This window comes from Oncorhynchus keta, chromosome 18 (assembly GCF_023373465.1).
Source record: "Oncorhynchus keta strain PuntledgeMale-10-30-2019 chromosome 18, Oket_V2, whole genome shotgun sequence".
In the NCBI taxonomy this organism is placed as follows: Eukaryota; Metazoa; Chordata; class Actinopteri; order Salmoniformes; family Salmonidae; genus Oncorhynchus; species Oncorhynchus keta.
The window spans coordinates 51,770,051-51,788,981 of record NC_068438.1 but is presented as its reverse complement, the minus strand read 5'-3'; the positions used below and the strand labels follow the sequence as shown (position 1 = coordinate 51,788,981).

Here is an 18,931-nt window from a genome sequence, read left to right as displayed (position 1 = left end):
CAGAACACCAGATAGGTTAGTCTGACTGTTAACAGTACACCAGAGAGGTTAGTCTGACTGTTAACAATACACCAGAGAGGTTAGTCTGACTGTTAACAGAACACCAGAGAGGTTAGTCTGACTGTTAACAGAACACCAGAGAGGTTAGTCTGACTGTTAACAGAACACCAGAGAGGTTAGTCTGACTGTTAACAGAACACCAGAGAGGTTAGTCTGACTGTTAACAGAACACCAGAGAGGTTAGTCTGACTGTTAACAATACACCAGAGAGGTTAGTCTGACTGTTAACAGTACACCAGAGATAATCATTACACCAGAGAGGTTAGTCTGACTGTTAACAGAACACCAGAGATAATCATTACACCAGAGAGGTTAGTCTGACTGTTAACAGAACACCAGAGATAATCATTACAACAGAGAGGTTAGTCTGACTGTTAACATAACACCAGAGATAATCATTACACCAGAGAGGTTAGTCTGACTGTTTAACAGTACAACATAGATAATCATTACAACAGAGAGGTTAATCTGACTGTTAACAGAACACCAGAGAGGTTAGTCTGACTGTTAACAGAACACCAGAGAGGTTAATCTGACTGTTAACAGAACACCAGAGATAATCATTACACCAGAGAGGTTAATCTGACTGTTAACATAACACCAGAGATAATCATTACACCAGAGAAGTTAGTCTGACTGTTAACAGAACACCAGAGATAATCATTACACCAGAGAGGTTAGTCTGACTGTTAACAGTACACCAGAGATAATCATTGCAACAGAGAGGTTAGTCTGACTGTTAACAGAACACCAGAGATAATCATTACACCAGAGAGGTTAGTCTGACTGTTAACAGAACACCAGAGAGGTTAGTCTGACTGTTAACAGAACACCAGAGATAATCATTACACCAGAGAGGTTAGTCTGACTGTTAACAGAACACCAGAGAAGTTAGTCTGACTGTTAACAGAACACCAGAGATAATCATTACACCAGAGAGGTTAGTCTGACTGTTAACAGTACACCAGAGATAATCATTGCAACAGAGAGGTTAGTCTGACTGTTAACAGAACACCAGAGATAATCATTACACCAGAGAGGTTAGTCTGACTGTTAACAGAACACCAGAGAGGTTAGTCTGACTGTTAACAGAACACCAGAGATAATCATTACACCAGAGAGGTTAGTCTGACTGTTAACAGTACACCAGAGATAATCATTACAACAGAGAGGTTAGTCTGACTGTTAACACTACACCAGAGAGGTTAGTCTGACTGTTAACAGTACACCAGAGAGGTTAGTCTGACTGTTAACAGTACACCAGAGATAATCATTACAACAGAGAGGTTAGTCTGACTGTTAACAGTACACCAGAGATAATCATTACAACAGAGAGGTTAGTCTGACTGTTAACAGTACACCAGAGAGGTTAGTCTGACTGTTGACAGTACACCAGAGAGGTTAGTCTGACTGTTAACAGTACACCAGAGATAATCATTACAACAGAGAGGTTAGTCTGACTGTTAACAGTACACCAGAGATAATCATTATAAACAGAGAGGTTAATCTGACAGTTAACAGAACACCAGAGATAATCATTACACCAGAGAGGTTAATCTGACTGTTAACAGAACACCAGAGATAATCATTACAACAGAGAGGTTAGTCTGACTGTTAACAGTACACCAGAGAGGTTAATCTGACTGTGAACAGAACACCAGAGATAATCATTACAACAGAGAGGTTAGTCTGACTGTTAACAGAACACCAGATAGGTTAGTCTGACTGTTAACAGTACACCAGAGAGGTTAGTCTGACTGTTAACAGTACACCAGAGAGGTTAGTCTGACTGTTAACAGTACACCAGAGAGGTTAGTCTGACTGTTAACAGTACACCAGAGATAATCATTACAACAGAGAGGTTAGTCTGACTGTTAACAGTACACCAGAGATAATCATTACAACAGAGAGGTTAGTCTGACTGTTAACAATACACCAGAGAGGTTAGTCTGACTGTTAACAGTACACCAGAGAGGTTAGTCTGACTGTTAACAGAACACCAGAGATAATCATTACACCAGAGAGGTTAGTCTGACTGTTAACAGAACACCAGAGGTTAGTCTGATCATTACAACAGAGGTTAGTCTGACTGTTAACAGAACACCAGAGGTTAGTCTGACTGTTAACAGTACACCAGAGAGGTTAGTCTGACTGTTAACAGTACACCAGAGAGGTTAGTCTGACTGTTAACAAGAACACCAGAGAGGTTAGTCTGACTGTTAACAGAACACCAGAGAGGTTAGTCTGACTGTTAACAGAACACCAGAGAGGTTAGTCTGACTGTTAACAGAACACCAGAGAGGTTAGTCTGACTGTTAACAGAACACCAGAGAATCATTTAGTCTGACTGTTAACAGAACACCAGAGAGGTTAGTCTGACTGTTAACAATACACCAGAGAGGTTAGTCTGACTGTTAACAGTACACCAGAGATAATCATTACACCAGAGAGGTTAGTCTGACTGTTAACAGTACAACATAGATAATCATTACACCAGAGAGGTTAATCTGACTGTTAACAGAACACCAGAGATAATCATTACACCAGAGAAGTTAGTCTGACTGTTAACAGAACACCAGAGATAATCATTACACCAGAGAGGTTAATCTGACTGTTAACATAACACCAGAGATAATCATTACACCAGAGAAGTTAGTCTGACTGTTAACAGAACACCAGAGATAATCATTACACCAGAGAGGTTAGTCTGACTGTTAACAGTACACCAGAGATAATCATTGCAACAGAGAGGTTAGTCTGACTGTTAACAGAACACCAGAGATAATCACTACACCAGAGAGGTTAGTCTGACTGTTAACAGAACACCAGAGAGGTTAGTCTGACTGTTAACAGTACACCAGAGAGGTTAGTCTGACTGTTAACAGTACACCAGAGATAATCATTACAACAGAGAGGTTAGTCTGACTGTTAACAGAACACCAGAGATAATCATTACACCAGAGAGGTTAATCTGACTGTTAACAGAACACCAGAGATAATCATTACACCAGAGAGGTTAATCTGACTGTTAACAGAACACCAGAGATAATCATTACAACAGAGAGGTTAGTCTGACTGTTAACAGTACACCAGAGAGGTTAATCTGACTGTGAACAGAACACCAGAGATAATCATTACAACAGAGAGGTTAGTCTGACTGTTAACAGTACACCAGAGAGGTTAGTCTGACTGTTAACAGAACACCAGAGAGGTTAGTCTGACTGTTAACAGTACACCAGAGATAATCATTACAACAGAGAGGTTAGTCTGAATGTTAACAGTACACCAGAGAGGTTAGTCTGACTGTTAACAGTACACCAGAGAGGTTAGTCTGACTGTTAACAGTACACCAGAGATAATCATTACAACAGAGAGGTTAGTCTGACTGTTAACAGTACACCAGAGAGGTTAGTCTGACTGTTAACAGAACACCAGAGATAATCATTACAACAGAGAGGTTAGTCTGACTGTTAACAGAACACCAGAGATAATCATTACAACAGAGAGGTTAGTCTGACTGTTAACAGAACACCAGAGATAATCATTACACCAGAGAGGTTAGTCTGACTGTTAACAGTACACCAGAGATAATCATTGCAACAGAGAGGTTAGTCTGACTGTTAACAGAACACCAGAGATAATCATTACACCAGAGAGGTTAGTCTGACTGTTAACAGAACACCAGAGAGGTTAGTCTGACTGTTAACAGAACACCAGAGAGGTTAGTCTGACTGTTAACAGAACACCAGAGATAATCATTACACCAGAGAGGTTAGTCTGACTGTTAACAGAACACCAGAGGTAATCATTACACCAGAGAGGTTAGTCTGACTGTTAACAGAACACCAGAGATAATCATTACAACAGAGAGGTTAGTCTAACTATAAAAGAACACCAGAGATAATCATTACACCAGAGAGGTTAGTCTGACTGTTAACAGAACACCAGAGATAATCATTACAACAGAGAGGTTAATCTGACTGTTAACAGTACACCAGAGAGGTTAGTCTGACTGTTAACAGAACACCAGAGAGGTTAGTCTGACTGTTAACAGAACACCAGAGATAATCATTACAACAGAGAGGTTAGTCTGACTGTTAACAGAACACCAGAGATAATCATTACAACAGAGAGGTTAGTCTGACTGTTTAACAGTACAACATAGATAATCATTACACCAGAGAGGTTAATCTGACTGTTAACAGAACACCAGAGATAATCATTACACCAGAGAGGTTAGTCTGACTGTTAACAGAACACCAGAGAGGTTAATCTGACTGTTAACAGTACACCAGAGAAGTTAGTCTGACTGTTAACAGAACACCAGAGATAATCATTACAACAGAGAGGTTAGTCTGACTGTTAACAGAACACCAGAGAGGTTAATCTGACTGTTAACAGAACACCAGAGATAATCATTACAACAGAGAGGTTAGTCTGACTGTTAACAGTACACCAGAGAGGTTAGTCTGACTGTTAACAGAACACCAGAGATAATCATTGCAACAGAGAGGTTAGTCTGACTGTTAACAGAACACCAGAGATAATCATTACACCAGAGAGGTTAGTCTGACTGTTAACAGAACACCAGAGAGGTTAGTCTGACTGTTAACAGTACACCAGAGATAATCATTACAACAGAGAGGTTAGTCTGACTGTTAACAGAACACCAGAGATAATCATTACACCAGAGAGGTTAATCTGACTGTTAACAGAACACCAGAGATAATCATTACACCAGAGAGGTTAATCTGACTGTTAACAGAACACCAGAGATAATCATTACAACAGAGAGGTTAGTCTGACTGTTAACAGTACACCAGAGAGGTTAATCTGACTGTGAACAGAACACCAGAGATAATCATTACAACAGAGAGGTTAGTCTGACTGTTAACAGTACACCAGAGAGGTTAGTCTTACTGTTAACAGAACACCAGAGAGGTTAGTCTGACTGTTAACAGAACACCAGAGATAATCATTACAACAGAGAGGTTAGTCTGACTGTTAACAGAACACCAGAGATAATCATTACAACAGAGAGGTTAGTCTGACTGTTTAACAGTACAACATAGATAATCATTACACCAGAGAGGTTAATCTGACTGTTAACAGAACACCAGAGATAATCATTACACCAGAGAGGTTAGTCTGACTGTTAACAGAACACCAGAGAGGTTAATCTGACTGTTAACAGTACACCAGAGAAGTTAGTCTGACTGTTAACAGAACACCAGAGATAATCATTACAACAGAGAGGTTAGTCTGACTGTTAACAGAACACCAGAGAGGTTAATCTGACTGTTAACAGAACACCAGAGATAATCATTACAACAGAGAGGTTAGTCTGACTGTTAACAGTACACCAGAGAGGTTAGTCTGACTGTTAACAGAACACCAGAGATAATCATTGCAACAGAGAGGTTAGTCTGACTGTTAACAGAACACCAGAGATAATCATTACACCAGAGAGGTTAGTCTGACTGTTAACAGAACACCAGAGAGGTTAGTCTGACTGTTAACAGTACACCAGAGAGGTTAGTCTGACTGTTAACAGTACACCAGAGATAATCATTACAACAGAGAGGTTAGTCTGACTGTTAACAGAACACCAGAGATAATCATTACAACAGAGAGGTTAGTCTGACTGTTAACAGTACACCAGAGAGGTTAATCTGACTGTGAACAGAACACCAGAGATAATCATTACAACAGAGAGGTTAGTCTGACTGTTAACAGTACACCAGAGAGGTTAGTCTTACTGTTAACAGAACACCAGAGAGGTTAGTCTGACTGTTAACAGTACACCAGAGATAATCATTACAACAGAGAGGTTAGTCTGACTGTTAACAGTACACCAGAGAGGTTAGTCTGACTGTTAACAGTACACCAGAGAGGTTAGTCTGACTGTTAACAGTACACCAGAGATAATCATTACAACAGAGGTTAGTCTGACTGTTAACAGTACACCAGAGAGGTTAGTCTGACTGTTAACAGAACACCAGAGATAATCATTACAACAGAGAGGTTAGTCTGACTGTTAACAGAACACCAGAGATAATCATTACAACAGAGAGGTTAGTCTGACTGTTAACAGAACACCAGAGATAATCATTACACCAGAGAGGTTAGTCTGACTGTTAACAGTACACCAGAGATAATCATTGCAACAGAGAGGTTAGTCTGACTGTTAACAGAACACCAGAGATAATCATTACACCAGAGAGGTTAGTCTGACTGTTAACAGAACACCAGAGAGGTTAGTCTGACTGTTAACAGAACACCAGAGAGGTTAGTCTGACTGTTAACAGAACACCAGAGATAATCATTACACCAGAGAGGTTAGTCTGACTGTTAACAGTACACCAGAGATAATCATTACACCAGAGAGGTTAGTCTGACTGTTAACAGAACACCAGAGATAATCATTACACCAGAGAGGTTAGTCTGACTGTTAACAGAACACCAGAGATAATCATTACAACAGAGAGGTTAGTCTGACTGTTAACAGAACACCAGAGATAATCATTACACCAGAGAGGTTAGTCTGACTGTTAACAGAACACCAGAGATAATCATTACAACAGAGAGGTTAGTCTAACTATAAAAGAACACCAGAGATAATCATTACACCAGAGAGGTTAGTCTGACTGTTAACAGAACACCAGAGATAATCATTACAACAGAGAGGTTAATCTGACTGTTAACAGTACACCAGAGAGGTTAGTCTGACTGTTAACAGAACACCAGAGATAATCATTACAACAGAGAGGTTAGTCTGACTGTTAACAGAACACCAGAGATAATCATTACACCAGAGAGGTTAGTCTGACTGTTAACAGAACACCAGAGATAATCATTACAACAGAGAGGTTAATCTGACTGTTAACAGAACACCAGAGATAATCATTACACCAGAGAGGTTAATCTGACTGTTAACAGAACACCAGAGATAATCATTACAACAGAGAGGTTAGTCTGACTGTTAACATAACACCAGAGATAATCATTACAACAGAGAGGTTAGTCTAACTGTTAACAGAACACCAGAGAGGTTAATCTGACTGTTAACAGAACACCAGAGATAATCATTACAACAGAGAGGTTAGTCTGACTGTTAACAGTACACCAGAGAGGTTAATCTGACTGTGAACAGTACACCAGAGATAATCATTACAACAGAGAGGTTAGTCTGACTGTTAACACTACACCAGAGAGGTTAGTCTGACTGTTAACAGTACACCAGAGAGGTTAGTCTGACTGTTAACAGTACACCAGAGATAATCATTACAACAGAGAGGTTAGTCTGACTGTTAACAGTACACCAGAGATAATCATTACAACAGAGAGGTTAGTCTGACTGTTAACAGTACACCAGAGAGGTTAGTCTGACTGTTGACAGTACACCAGAGAGGTTAGTCTGACTGTTAACAGTACACCAGAGATAATCATTACAACAGAGAGGTTAGTCTGACTGTTAACAGTACACCAGAGATAATCATTATAAACAGAGAGGTTAATCTGACTGTTAACAGAACACCAGAGATAATCATTACACCAGAGAGGTTAATCTGACTGTTAACAGAATACCAGAGATAATCATTACAACAGAGAGGTTAGTCTGACTGTTAACAGTACACCAGAGAGGTTAATCTGACTGTGAACAGAACACCAGAGATAATCATTACAACAGAGAGGTTAGTCTGACTGTTAACAGAACACCAGAGAGGTTAGTCTGACTGTTAACAGTACCAGAGGTTAGTCTGACTGTTAACAGTACACCAGAGGTTAGTCTGACTGTTAACAGTACACCAGAGAGGTTAGTCTGACTGTTAACAGTACACCAGAGATAATCATTACAACAGAGAGGTTAGTCTGACTGTTAACAGTACACCAGAGATAATCATTACAACAGAGAGGTTAGTCTGACTGTTAACAATACACCAGAGAGGTTAGTCTGACTGTTAACAGTACACCAGAGAGGTTAGTCTGACTGTTAACAGAACACCAGAGATAATCATTACACCAGAGAGGTTAGTCTGACTGTTAACAGAACACCAGAGATAATCATTACAACAGAGAGGTTAGTCTGACTGTTAACAGAACACCAGATAGGTTAGTCTGACTGTTAACAGTACACCAGAGAGGTTAGTCTGACTGTTAACAGTACACCAGAGAGGTTAGTCTGACTGTTAACAATACACCAGAGAGGTTAGTCTGACTGTTAACAGAACACCAGAGAGGTTAGTCTGACTGTTAACAGAACACCAGAGAGGTTAGTCTGACTGTTAACAGAACACCAGAGAGGTTAGTCTGACTGTTAACAGAACACCAGAGAGGTTAGTCTGACTGTTAACAATACACCAGAGAGGTTAGTCTGACTGTTAACAGTACACCAGAGAGGTTAGTCTGACTGTTAACAGAACACCAGAGATAATCATTACACCAGAGAGGTTAGTCTGACTGTTAACAGAACACCAGAGATAATCATTACAACAGAGAGGTTAGTCTGACTGTTAACATAACACCAGAGATAATCATTACACCAGAGAGGTTAGTCTGACTGTTTAACAGTACAACATAGATAATCATTACACCAGAGAGGTTAATCTGACTGTTAACAGAACACCAGAGATAATCATTACACCAGAGAAGTTAGTCTGACTGTTAACAGAACACCAGAGATAATCATTACAACAGAGAGGTTAATCTGACTGTTAACAGTACACCAGAGAGGTTAGTCTGACTGTTTAACAGTACAACATAGATAATCATTACAACAGAGAGGTTAATCTGACTGTTAACAGAACACCAGAGAGGTTAGTCTGACTGTTAACAGAACACCAGAGAGGTTAATCTGACTGTTAACAGAACACCAGAGATAATCATTACACCAGAGAAGTTAGTCTGACTGTTAACAGAACACCAGAGATAATCATTACAACAGAGAGGTTAGTCTGACTGTTAACAGGACACCAGAGATAATCATTACACCAGAGAGGTTAGTCTGACTGTTAACAGAACACCAGATAATCATTACAACAGAGAGGTTAGTCTGACTGTTAACAGAACACCAGATAATCATTACAACAGAGAGGTTAATCTGACTGTTAACAGAACACCAGAGAGGTTAATCTGACTGTTAACAGAACACCAGAGATAATCATTACACCAGAGAGGTTAATCTGACTGTTAACAGAACACCAGAGAGGTTAGTCTGACTGTTAACAGAACACCAGAGAGGTTAGTCTGACTGTTAACAGAACACCAGAGAGGTTAGTCTGACTGTTAACAGAACACCAGAGAGGTTAGTCTGACTGTTAACAGTACACCAGAGATAATCATTACACCAGAGAGGTTAGTCTGACTGTTAACAGAACACCAGAGATAATCATCACAACAGAGAGGTTAATCTGACTGTTAACATAACACCAGAGAGGTTAATCTGACTGTTAACAGAACACCATAGATAATCATTACACCAGAGAGGTTAGTCTGACTGTTTAACAGTACAACATAGATAATCATTACACCAGAGAGGTTAGTCTGACTGTTTTAACATAATCATTACAATAGAGTTAATCTGATTACACACCAGAGAGGTTAGTCTGACTGTTAACAGAACACCAGAGATAATCATTACACCAGAGAGGTTAGTCTGACTGTTAACAGAACACCAGATAATCATTACAACAGAGAGGTTAGTCTGACTGTTAACAGAACACCAGAGATAATCATTGCAACAGAGAGGTTAGTCTGACTGTTAACATAACACCAGAGATAATCATTACAACAGAGAGGTTAATCTGACTGTTAACATAACACCAGAGATAATCATTACAACAGAGAGGTTAGTCTGACTGTTAACAGAACACCAGAGATAATCATTACACCAGAGAGGTTAGTCTGACTGTTTAACAGTACACCAGAGATAATCATTACACCAGAGAGGTTAGTCTGACTGTTAACAGAACACCAGAGATAATCATTACAACAGAGAGGTTAATCTGACTTTTAACAGTACACCAGAGAGGTTAGTCTGACTGTTTAACAGTACAACAGAGATAATCATTACACCAGAGAGGTTAGTCTGACTGTTAAAAGTACACCAGGAGTTCCTGACTCATGTTAGCCCCCTGGTCCTACCGTAGACAGGCATATATCCTGTGTTTATATACATTGTTACAACATGTTTTCTTACTGACGGTCACACCTCCCTTCCTCTCCTTATCCTCTGTCCTTCCTGCCTTCCTTCCCCTCCCTCCCTCCCTCCCTCCCTCCCTCCCTCCCCCTTCCCCTCCCCCTCCCTCCCTCCCTCCCCCTCTCTCTCTCTCTCTCTCTCTCTCTCTCTCTCTCTCTCTCTCTCTCTCTCTCTCTCTCTGTCTCTCTCTCTGTCTCTCTCTCTGTCTCTCTCTCTGTCTCTCTGTCTCCCTCTCTCTCTGTCTCTCCCACGTTCCTCAGCCAAGGCCAGGGGATGTGGGGGTGGTAGACTGCTGTTCCTGTTATACACCCCCTCCTGTCCCCCTCCCTGACTGGCAGCAACAATGTTTAGTCTGACAGGGTTGTCTTCCCCCCCAAACAAGCCATAAAACACACCTCTTCTCAGACAGACAGACACATGGACAGGGTTGTCTGTCTGTCTACCTTGACCTCCGGCTCCAAAACACAGACACACACACACAGACACACACACACAGACACACACACACACACTCTCAGTCTTGTGGTCTTCTCACTCACGGATGTGTTGTGTTTTGTCTGTCTCTCATCCCTATTCCCCTGGTTGGCACATAGCAGCAGAGAGCAACAGTACTATAGCAACAGTACTATAGCAACAGTACTATAGCAACAGTACTATAGCAACAGTACTATAGCAACAGTACTATAGTAACAGTAATATAGTAACAGTACTATAGTAACAGTACTATAGCAACAGTACTATAGTAACAGTACTATAGTAACAGTACTATAGTAACAGTACTATAGTAACAGTACTATAGTAACAGTACTATAGTAACAGTACTATAGTAACAGTACTATAGTAACAGTACTATAGTAACAGTACTATAGCAACAGTACTATAGTAACAGTACTATAGTAACAGTACTATAGCAACAGTACTATAGCAACAGTACTATAGCAACAGTACTATAGCAACAGTAATATAGTAACAGTAATATAGTAACAGTACTATAGCAACAGTACTATAGTAACAGTACTATAGTAACAGTACTATAGCAACAGTACTATAGCAACAGTACTATAGTAACAGTACTATAGTAACAGTAATATAGTAACAGTAATATAGTAACAGTACTATAGTAACAGTACTATAGCAACAGTACTATAGCAACAGTACTATAGCAACAGTACTATAGCAACAGTACTATAGCAACAGTACTATAGTAACAGTACTATAGTAACAGTACTATAGCAACAGTACTATAGCAACAGTACTATAGCAACAGTACTATAGTAACAGTACTATAGCAACAGTACTATAGCAACAGTACTATAGCAACAGTACTATAGCAACAGTACTATAGCAACAGTACTATAGCAACAGTACTATAGCAACAGTACTATAGTAACAGTACTATAGTAACAGTACTATAGTAACAGTAATATAGTAACAGTACTATAGTAACAGTAATATAGTAACAGTACTATAGTAACAGTACTATAGCAACAGTACTATAGTAACAGTACTATAGTAACAGTACTATAGTAACAGTACTATAGTAACAGTAATATAGTAACAGTACTATAGTAACAGTAATATAGTAACAGTACTATAGTAACAGTACTATAGCAACAGTACTATAGTAACAGTACTATAGTAACAGTAATATAGTAACAGTACTATAGTAACAGTACTATAGTAACAGTACTATAGTAACAGTACTATAGTAACAGTACTATAGTAACAGTAATATAGCAACAGTACTATAGTAACAGTAATATATAACAGTAATATAGTAACAGTAATATAGCAACAGTACTATAGCAACAGTACTATAGTAACAGTACTATAGTAACAGTAATATAGCAGCAGTAGTATATAACAGTAATATAGCAGCAGTAATATATAACAGTAGTAATATATAACAGTAGTAATATATAACAGTAATGTATAACAGTCGTAATATATAACAGTAATATAGCAGCAGTAATATATAACAGTAATATATAACAGTAATATAGCAGCAGTATTATATAACAGTAATATATAACAGTAATATAGCAGCAGTATTATATAACAGTAATATAACAATAGTAATATATAACAGTAATATATAACAGTAATATAGCAGCAGTATTATATAACAGTAATATATAACAGTAATATATAACAGTAATATAACAGTAGTAATATATAACAGTAATATAGCAGCAATAATATATAACAATAATATATAACAGTAATATATAACAGTAATATAGCAGCAGTAATATATAACAGTAATATATAACAGTAATATATAACAGTAATATATAACAGTATTATATAACAGTAATATAGCAACAGTAATATATAACAGTAGTAATATATAACAGAAATATAACAGTAGTAATATAGTAACAGTAATATATAACAGTAATATAGTAACAGTAATATAAGATTTAAGATAGTATATAAGATAGTATAAGATATTACAAATGTCATATTATGTCTATATACAGTGTTGTAATGATGTGCAAATAGTTAAAGTACAAAAGGGAAAATAAATAGACATAAATATGGGTTGTATTTACAATGGTGTTTGTTCTTCACTGGTTGCCCTTTTCTCGTGGCAACGGGTCACAAATCTTACTGCTGTAACGGAACACTGTGGTATTTCACCCAGTAGATATGGGAGTTTATCAAAATGTGGGTTTGTTTTCAAATTCTTTGTGCGTCTGTATTTAATCTGAGGGAAATATGTCTCTAATATGGTCATACATTGGGCAGGAGGTTAGGAAGTGCAGCTCAGTTTCCACCTCATTTTGTGGGCAGTGAGCACATAGCCTGTCTTCTCTTGAGAGCCATGTCTGCCTACGGCGGCCTTTCTCAATAGCAAGGCTATGCTCACTGAGTCTGTACATAGTCAAAGCTTTCCTTAATTTTGGGTCAGTCACAGTGGTCAGGTATTCTGCCGCTGTGTACTCTCTGTGTAGGGCCAAATAGCATTCTAGTTTGCTCTGTTTTTTTGTTAATTCTTTCCAATGTGTTAAGTAATTATCTTTTTGTTTTCTCATGATTTGGTTGGGTCTAATTGTGCTGTTGTCCTGGGGCTCTGTAGGGTGTGTTTGTGTTTGTGAACAGAGCCCCAGGACCAGCTTGCTTAGGGGACTCTTCTCCAGGTTCATCTCTCTGTAGGTGATGGCTTTGTTATGGAAGGTTTGTGAATCGCTTCCTTTTAGGTGGTTGTAGAATTTAACGGCTCTTCTCTGGATTTTGATAATTAGTGGGTATCGGCCTAATTCTGCTCTGCATGCATTATTTGGTGTTTTACGTTGTACACGGAGGATATTTTTGCAGAATTCTGCGTGCAGAGTCTCAATTTGGTGTTTGTCCCATTTTGTGAAGTCTTGGTTGGTGAGCTGACCCCAGACCTCACAACCATAAAGGGCAATGGGCTCTATGACTGATTCAAGTATTTTTAGCCAAATCCTAATTGGTATGTTGAAATTTATGTTTCTTTTGATGGCATAGAATGCCCTTCTTGCCTTGTCTCTCAGATCGTTCACAGCTTTGTGGAAGTTACCTGTGGCGCTGATGTTTAGGCCAAGGTATGTATAGTTTTTGTGTGCTCTAGGGCAACAGTGTCTAGATGGAATTTGTATTTGTGGTCCTGATGACTGGACCTTTTTTGGAACACCATTATTTTGGTCTTACTGAGATTTACTGTCAGGGCCCAGGTCTGACAGAATCTGTGCATAAGATCTAGGTGCTGCTGTAGGCCCTCATTGGTTGGGGACAGAAGCACCAGATCATCAGCAAACAGCAGACATTTGACTTCGGATTCTAGCAGGGGGAGGCCGGGTGCTGCAGACTTTTCTAGTGCCTGCGCCAATTCGTTGATATATATGTTGAAGAGGGTGGGGCTTAAGCTGCATCCCTGTCTAACCCCACGACCCTGTGTGAAGAAATGTGTGTTTTTTGCCAATTTTAACCGCACACTTGTTGTTTGTGTACATGGATTTTATAATGTCGTATGTTTTACCCCCAACACCACTTTCCATCAGTTTGTATAGCAGACCCTCATGCCAAATTGAGTCGAAGGCTTTTTTGAAATCAACAAAGCATGAGAAGACTTTGCCTTTGTTTTGGTTTGTTTGGTTGTCAATTAGGGTGTGCAGGGTGAATACATGGTCTGTTGTACGGTAATTTGGTAAAAAGCCAATTTGACATTTGCTCAGTACATTGTTTTCATTGAGGAAATGTACGAGTCTGCTGTTAATAATAATGCAGAGGATTTTCCCAAGGTTACTGTTGACACATATTCCACGGTAGTTATTGGGGTCAAATTTGTCTCCACTTTTGTGGATTGGGGTGATCCGTCCTCGGTTCCAAATATTGGGGAAGATGCCAGAGCTAAGTATGATGTTAAAGAGTTTTAGTATAGCCAATTGGAATTTGTTGTCTGTATATTTTATAATTTCATTGAGGATACCATCGACACCACAGGCCTTTTTGGGTTGGAGGGTTTTTATTTTGTCCTGTAACTCATTCAATGTAATTGGAGAATCCAGTGGGTTCTGGTAGTCTTTAATAGTTGATTCTAAGATCTGTATTTGATTATGTATATGTTTTTGCTCTTTGTTCTTTGTTATAGAACCAAAAAGATTGGAGAAGTGGTTTACCCATACATCTCCATTTTGGATAGATAATTCTTCGTGTTGTTGTTTGTTTAGTGTTTTCCAATTTTCCCAGAAGTGGTTAGAGTCTATGGATTCTTCAATTGCATTGAGCTGATTTCTGACATGCTGTTCCTTCTTTTTCCGTAGTGTATTTCTGTATTGTTTTAGTGATTCACCATAGTGAATCTCTCTCTCTCTCTTTGTCTCTCTGGCTCTCTCTCTCTCTCTTTGTCTCCCTCTCTCTCTCTCTCTGTCTCTCTCTCTCTCTCTTTCTCTCTGTCTCTCTCTCTCTTTCTCTCTCTGTCTCTCTCTCTCTCTCTCTCTCTCTCTCTCTGTCTCTCTCTCTTTGTCTCTCTGGCTCTCTCTCTTTGTCTCTCTGGCTCTCTCTCTCTCTCTCTCTCTCTGTCTCTCTCTCTTTGTCTCTCTGGCTCTCTCTCTCTCTCTTTCTCTCTCTCTCTCTCTCTCTCTCTCTCTCTCTCTCTCTCTCTCTCTCTCTCTCTCTCTCTCTCTCTCTCTCTCTCTCTCTCTCTCTCTCTCTCTGTCTCTCTTTCTCTCTTTCTCTCTTTGTCTCTCAGGTACACCTTGGATGAGTTTGGGACAGCTCGGAGGTGTGTGGTGGTGCGGGGGTTCATTGATGCCCTGACCAGAGGGGGTCCAGGGGGCACGCCTCGACCCATAGAGATGCACTCCCACGACCCTATGAGGTACTAGCTCGACACACACACACAGTTGCCACATAGGGCTCTGTAGATCTGGCCAAGAGTACGGCACTATGTAGGGAATAGGGTCTGCATTGTCCAACCAGGCAGGCTTGTTAGAGAATAGGCACCATGTCTGTGCTGGCCAGTGTGGTTCTCAGTTCAAGGCAGTAAAACCCTAAGTGAATTAGGAGGAGGCTGACACTTACAGAGAAACCTTTCTTCCTTCCAGGGAATCTATAAGGGAGAAGGAGAGGGGGGAGGGTTCTGTAAGGGAGGAGGAGGAGGGTGGTAGGAGGGTTCTGTAAGGGAGGGGGAGGAGGAGGGTGGTAGGAGGGTTCTGTAAGGGAGAGGGAGAAGGAGAGGGGGTTAGGGTTCTGTAAGGTAGGGGGAGGAGGAGGAGGGTGGTAGGAGGGTTCTGTAAGGGGAGGAGGAGGGGAGGGTGGTAGGAGGGTTCTGTAAGGGAGGGGAGGAGGAGGAGGGTGGTAGGAGGGTTCTGTAAGGGAGGGGAGGAGGAGGAGGGTGGTAAGAGGGTTCTGTAAGGGAGGGGGAGGAGGAGGAGGGTGGTAGGAGGGTTCTGTAAGGGAGGGGAGGAGGAGGGTGGTAAGAGGGTTCTGTAAGGGAGGGGGAGGAGGAGGATTGTAGGAGGGTTCAGTAAGGGAGGGGGAGGAGGAGGATTGTAGGAGGGTTCAGTAAGGGAGGGGGAGGAAGAGGGTGGTAGGAGGGTTCTGTAAGGGAGGGGGAGGAGGAGGAGGATTATAGGAGGGTTCTGTAAGGGAGGGGGAGGAGGAGGAGGGTGGTAGGAGTGTTCTGTAAGGGAGGTGGAGGAGGAGGAGGGTGGTAGGAGGGTTCTGTAAGGGAGGGGCAGGAGAGGGTGGTAGAAGGGTTCTGTAAGGGAGGTGGAGGAGGAGGAGGGTGGTAGGAGGGTTCTGTAAGGGAGGGGCAGGAGAGGGTGGTAGGAGGGGTCAATAAGGGAGGGGGAGGAGGAGGAGGGCGGTAGGAGGGTTCTGTAAGGGAGGGGAGGAGGAGGAGGGTGGTAAGAGGGTTCTGTAAGGGAGGGGGAGGAGGAGGAGGGTGGTAGGAGGGTTCTGTAAGGGAGGGGGAGGAGGAGGGTGGTAAGAGGGTTCCGTAAGGGAGGGGGAGGAGGAGGATTGTAGGAGGGTTCAGTAAGGGAGGGGGAGGAGGAGGATTGTAGGAGGGTTCAGTAAGGGAGGGGGAGGAAGAGGGTGGTAGGAGGGTTCTGTAAGGGAGGGGAGGAGGAGGATTATAGGAGGGTTCTGTAAGGGAGGGGGAGGAGGAGGAGGGTGGTAGGAGGGTTCTGTAAGGGAGGGGCAGGAGAGGGTGGTAGAAGGGTTCTGTAAGGGAGGAGGAGGAGGGTGGTAGGAGGGTTCTGTAAGGGAGGGGCAGGAGAGGGTGGTAGGAGGGGTCTATAAGGGAGGGGGAGGAGGAGGGGGGTGGTAGGAGGGTTCTGTAAGGGAGGGGGAGGAGGAGCGTGGTAAGAGGGTTCTGTAAGGGAGGGGGAGGAGGAGGGTGGTAAGAGGGTTCCGTAAGGGAGGGGAGGAGGAGGATTGTAGGAGGGTTCAGTAAGGGAGGGGGAGGAGGAGGATGGTAGGAGGGTTCAGTAAGGGAGGGGGAGGAAGAGGGTGGTAGGAGGGTTCTGTAAGGGAGGGGGAGGAGGAGGAGGATTATAGGAGGGTTCTGTAAGGGAGGGGGAGGAGGAGGAGGGTGGTAGGAGTGTTCTGTAAGGGAGGTGGAGGAGGAGGAGGGTGGTAGGAGGGTTCTGTAAGGGAGGGGCAGGAGAGGGTGGTAGAAGGGTTCTGTAAGGGAGGTGGAGGAGGAGGAGGGTGGTAGGAGGGTTCTGTAAGGGAGGGCAGGAGAGGGTGGTAGGAGGGGTCAATAAGGGAGGGGGAGGAGGAGGAGGGCGGTAGGAGGGTTCTGTAAGGGAGGGGGAGGAGGAGGAGGGTGGTAAGAGGGTTCTGTAAGGGAGGGAGGAGGAGGAGGGTGGTAGGAGGGTTCTGTAAGGGAGGGGGAGGAGGAGGGTGGTAAGAGGGTTCCGTAAGGGAGGAGGAGGAGGATTGTAGGAGGGTTCAGTAAGGAGGGGAGGAGGAGGATTGTAGGAGGGTTCAGTAAGGGAGGGGGAGGAAGAGGGTGGTAGGAGGGTTCTGTAAGGGAGGGGAGGAGGAGGATTATAGGAGGGTTCTGTAAGGGAGGGGGAGGAGGAGGAGGGTGGTAGGAGGGTTCTGTAAGGGAGGGGCAGGAGAGGGTGGTAGAAGGGTTCTGTAAGGAGGAGGAGGAGGGTGGTAGGAGGGTTCTGTAAGGGGAGGGGCAGGAGAGGGTGGTAGGAGGGTCTATAAGGAGGGGAGGAGGAGGGGGTGGTAGGAGGGTTCTGTAAGGGAGGGGAGGAGGAGCGTGGTAAGAGGGTTCTGTAAGGGAGGGGGAGGAGGAGGGTGATAGGAGGGTTCAGTAAGGGAGGGGGAGGAGGAGGATTGTAGGAGGGTTCAGTAAGGGAGGGGGAGGAAGAGGGTGGGAGGAGGGTTCTGTAAGGGAGGTGGAGGAGGAGGAGGGTGGTAGGAGGGTTCTGTAAGGGAGGGGCAGGAGAGGGTGGTAGGAGGGTTCTGTAAGGGAGGGGGAGGAGGAGGGTGGTAGAAGGGTTCTGTAAGGGAGGGGGAGGAGGAGGGTGGTAGGAGGGTTCTGTAAGGGAGGGGAGGAGGGTGGTAGGAGGGTTCTGTAAGGGAGGGGGAGGAGGAAGGTGGTAGGAGGGTTCTGCAAGGGAGGGGCAGGAGAGGGTGGTAGGAGGGGTCTATAAGGGAGGGGGAGGAGGAGGGTGGTAGGAGGGTTCTGTAAGGGAGGGGCAGGAGAGGGTGGTAGGAGTGTTCTATAAGGGAGGGGGAGGAGGAGGAGGTTGGTAGGAGGGTTCTGTAAGGGAGGGGGAGGAGGAGGGTGGTAGGAGGGTTCGGTAAGGGAGGGGGAGGAGAAGGAAGGTGGTAGGAGGGTTCTGTAAGGGAGGGAGAGGAGGAGGAGGGTGGTAGGAGGGGTCTAAGGGAGGGGGAGGAGGAGGAGGATTGTAGGAGGGTTCAGTAAGGGAGGGGGAGGAGGAGGATTGTAGGAGGGTTCAGTAAGGGAGGGGGAGGAAGAGGGTGGTAGGAGGGTTCTGTAAGGGAGGGAGGAGGAGGAGGATTATAGAGGGTTCTGTAAGGGAGGGGGAGGAGGAGGAGGGTGGTAGGAGGGTTCTGTAAGGGAGGGGCAGGAGAGGGTGGTAGAAGGGTTCTGTAAGGGAGGAGGAGGAGGGTGGTAGGAGGGTTCTGTAAGGGAGGGGCAGGAGAGGGTGGTAG

General features: G+C 42.9%; 1 protein-coding gene across 1 annotated transcript in view; it reads left to right on the top strand.

Moving 5' to 3' along the window:
* cog6 (component of oligomeric golgi complex 6) overlaps positions 1-18,931 on the top strand; it is a 171,333-nt gene that overhangs the window by 72,839 nt on the left and 79,563 nt on the right. Inside the window, exon 8 of the mRNA XM_052468857.1 lies at positions 15,477-15,605. Coding sequence (XP_052324817.1) covers positions 15,477-15,605 — 129 coding nt within the window. The remainder of the gene's footprint in view (positions 1-15,476; positions 15,606-18,931) is intronic.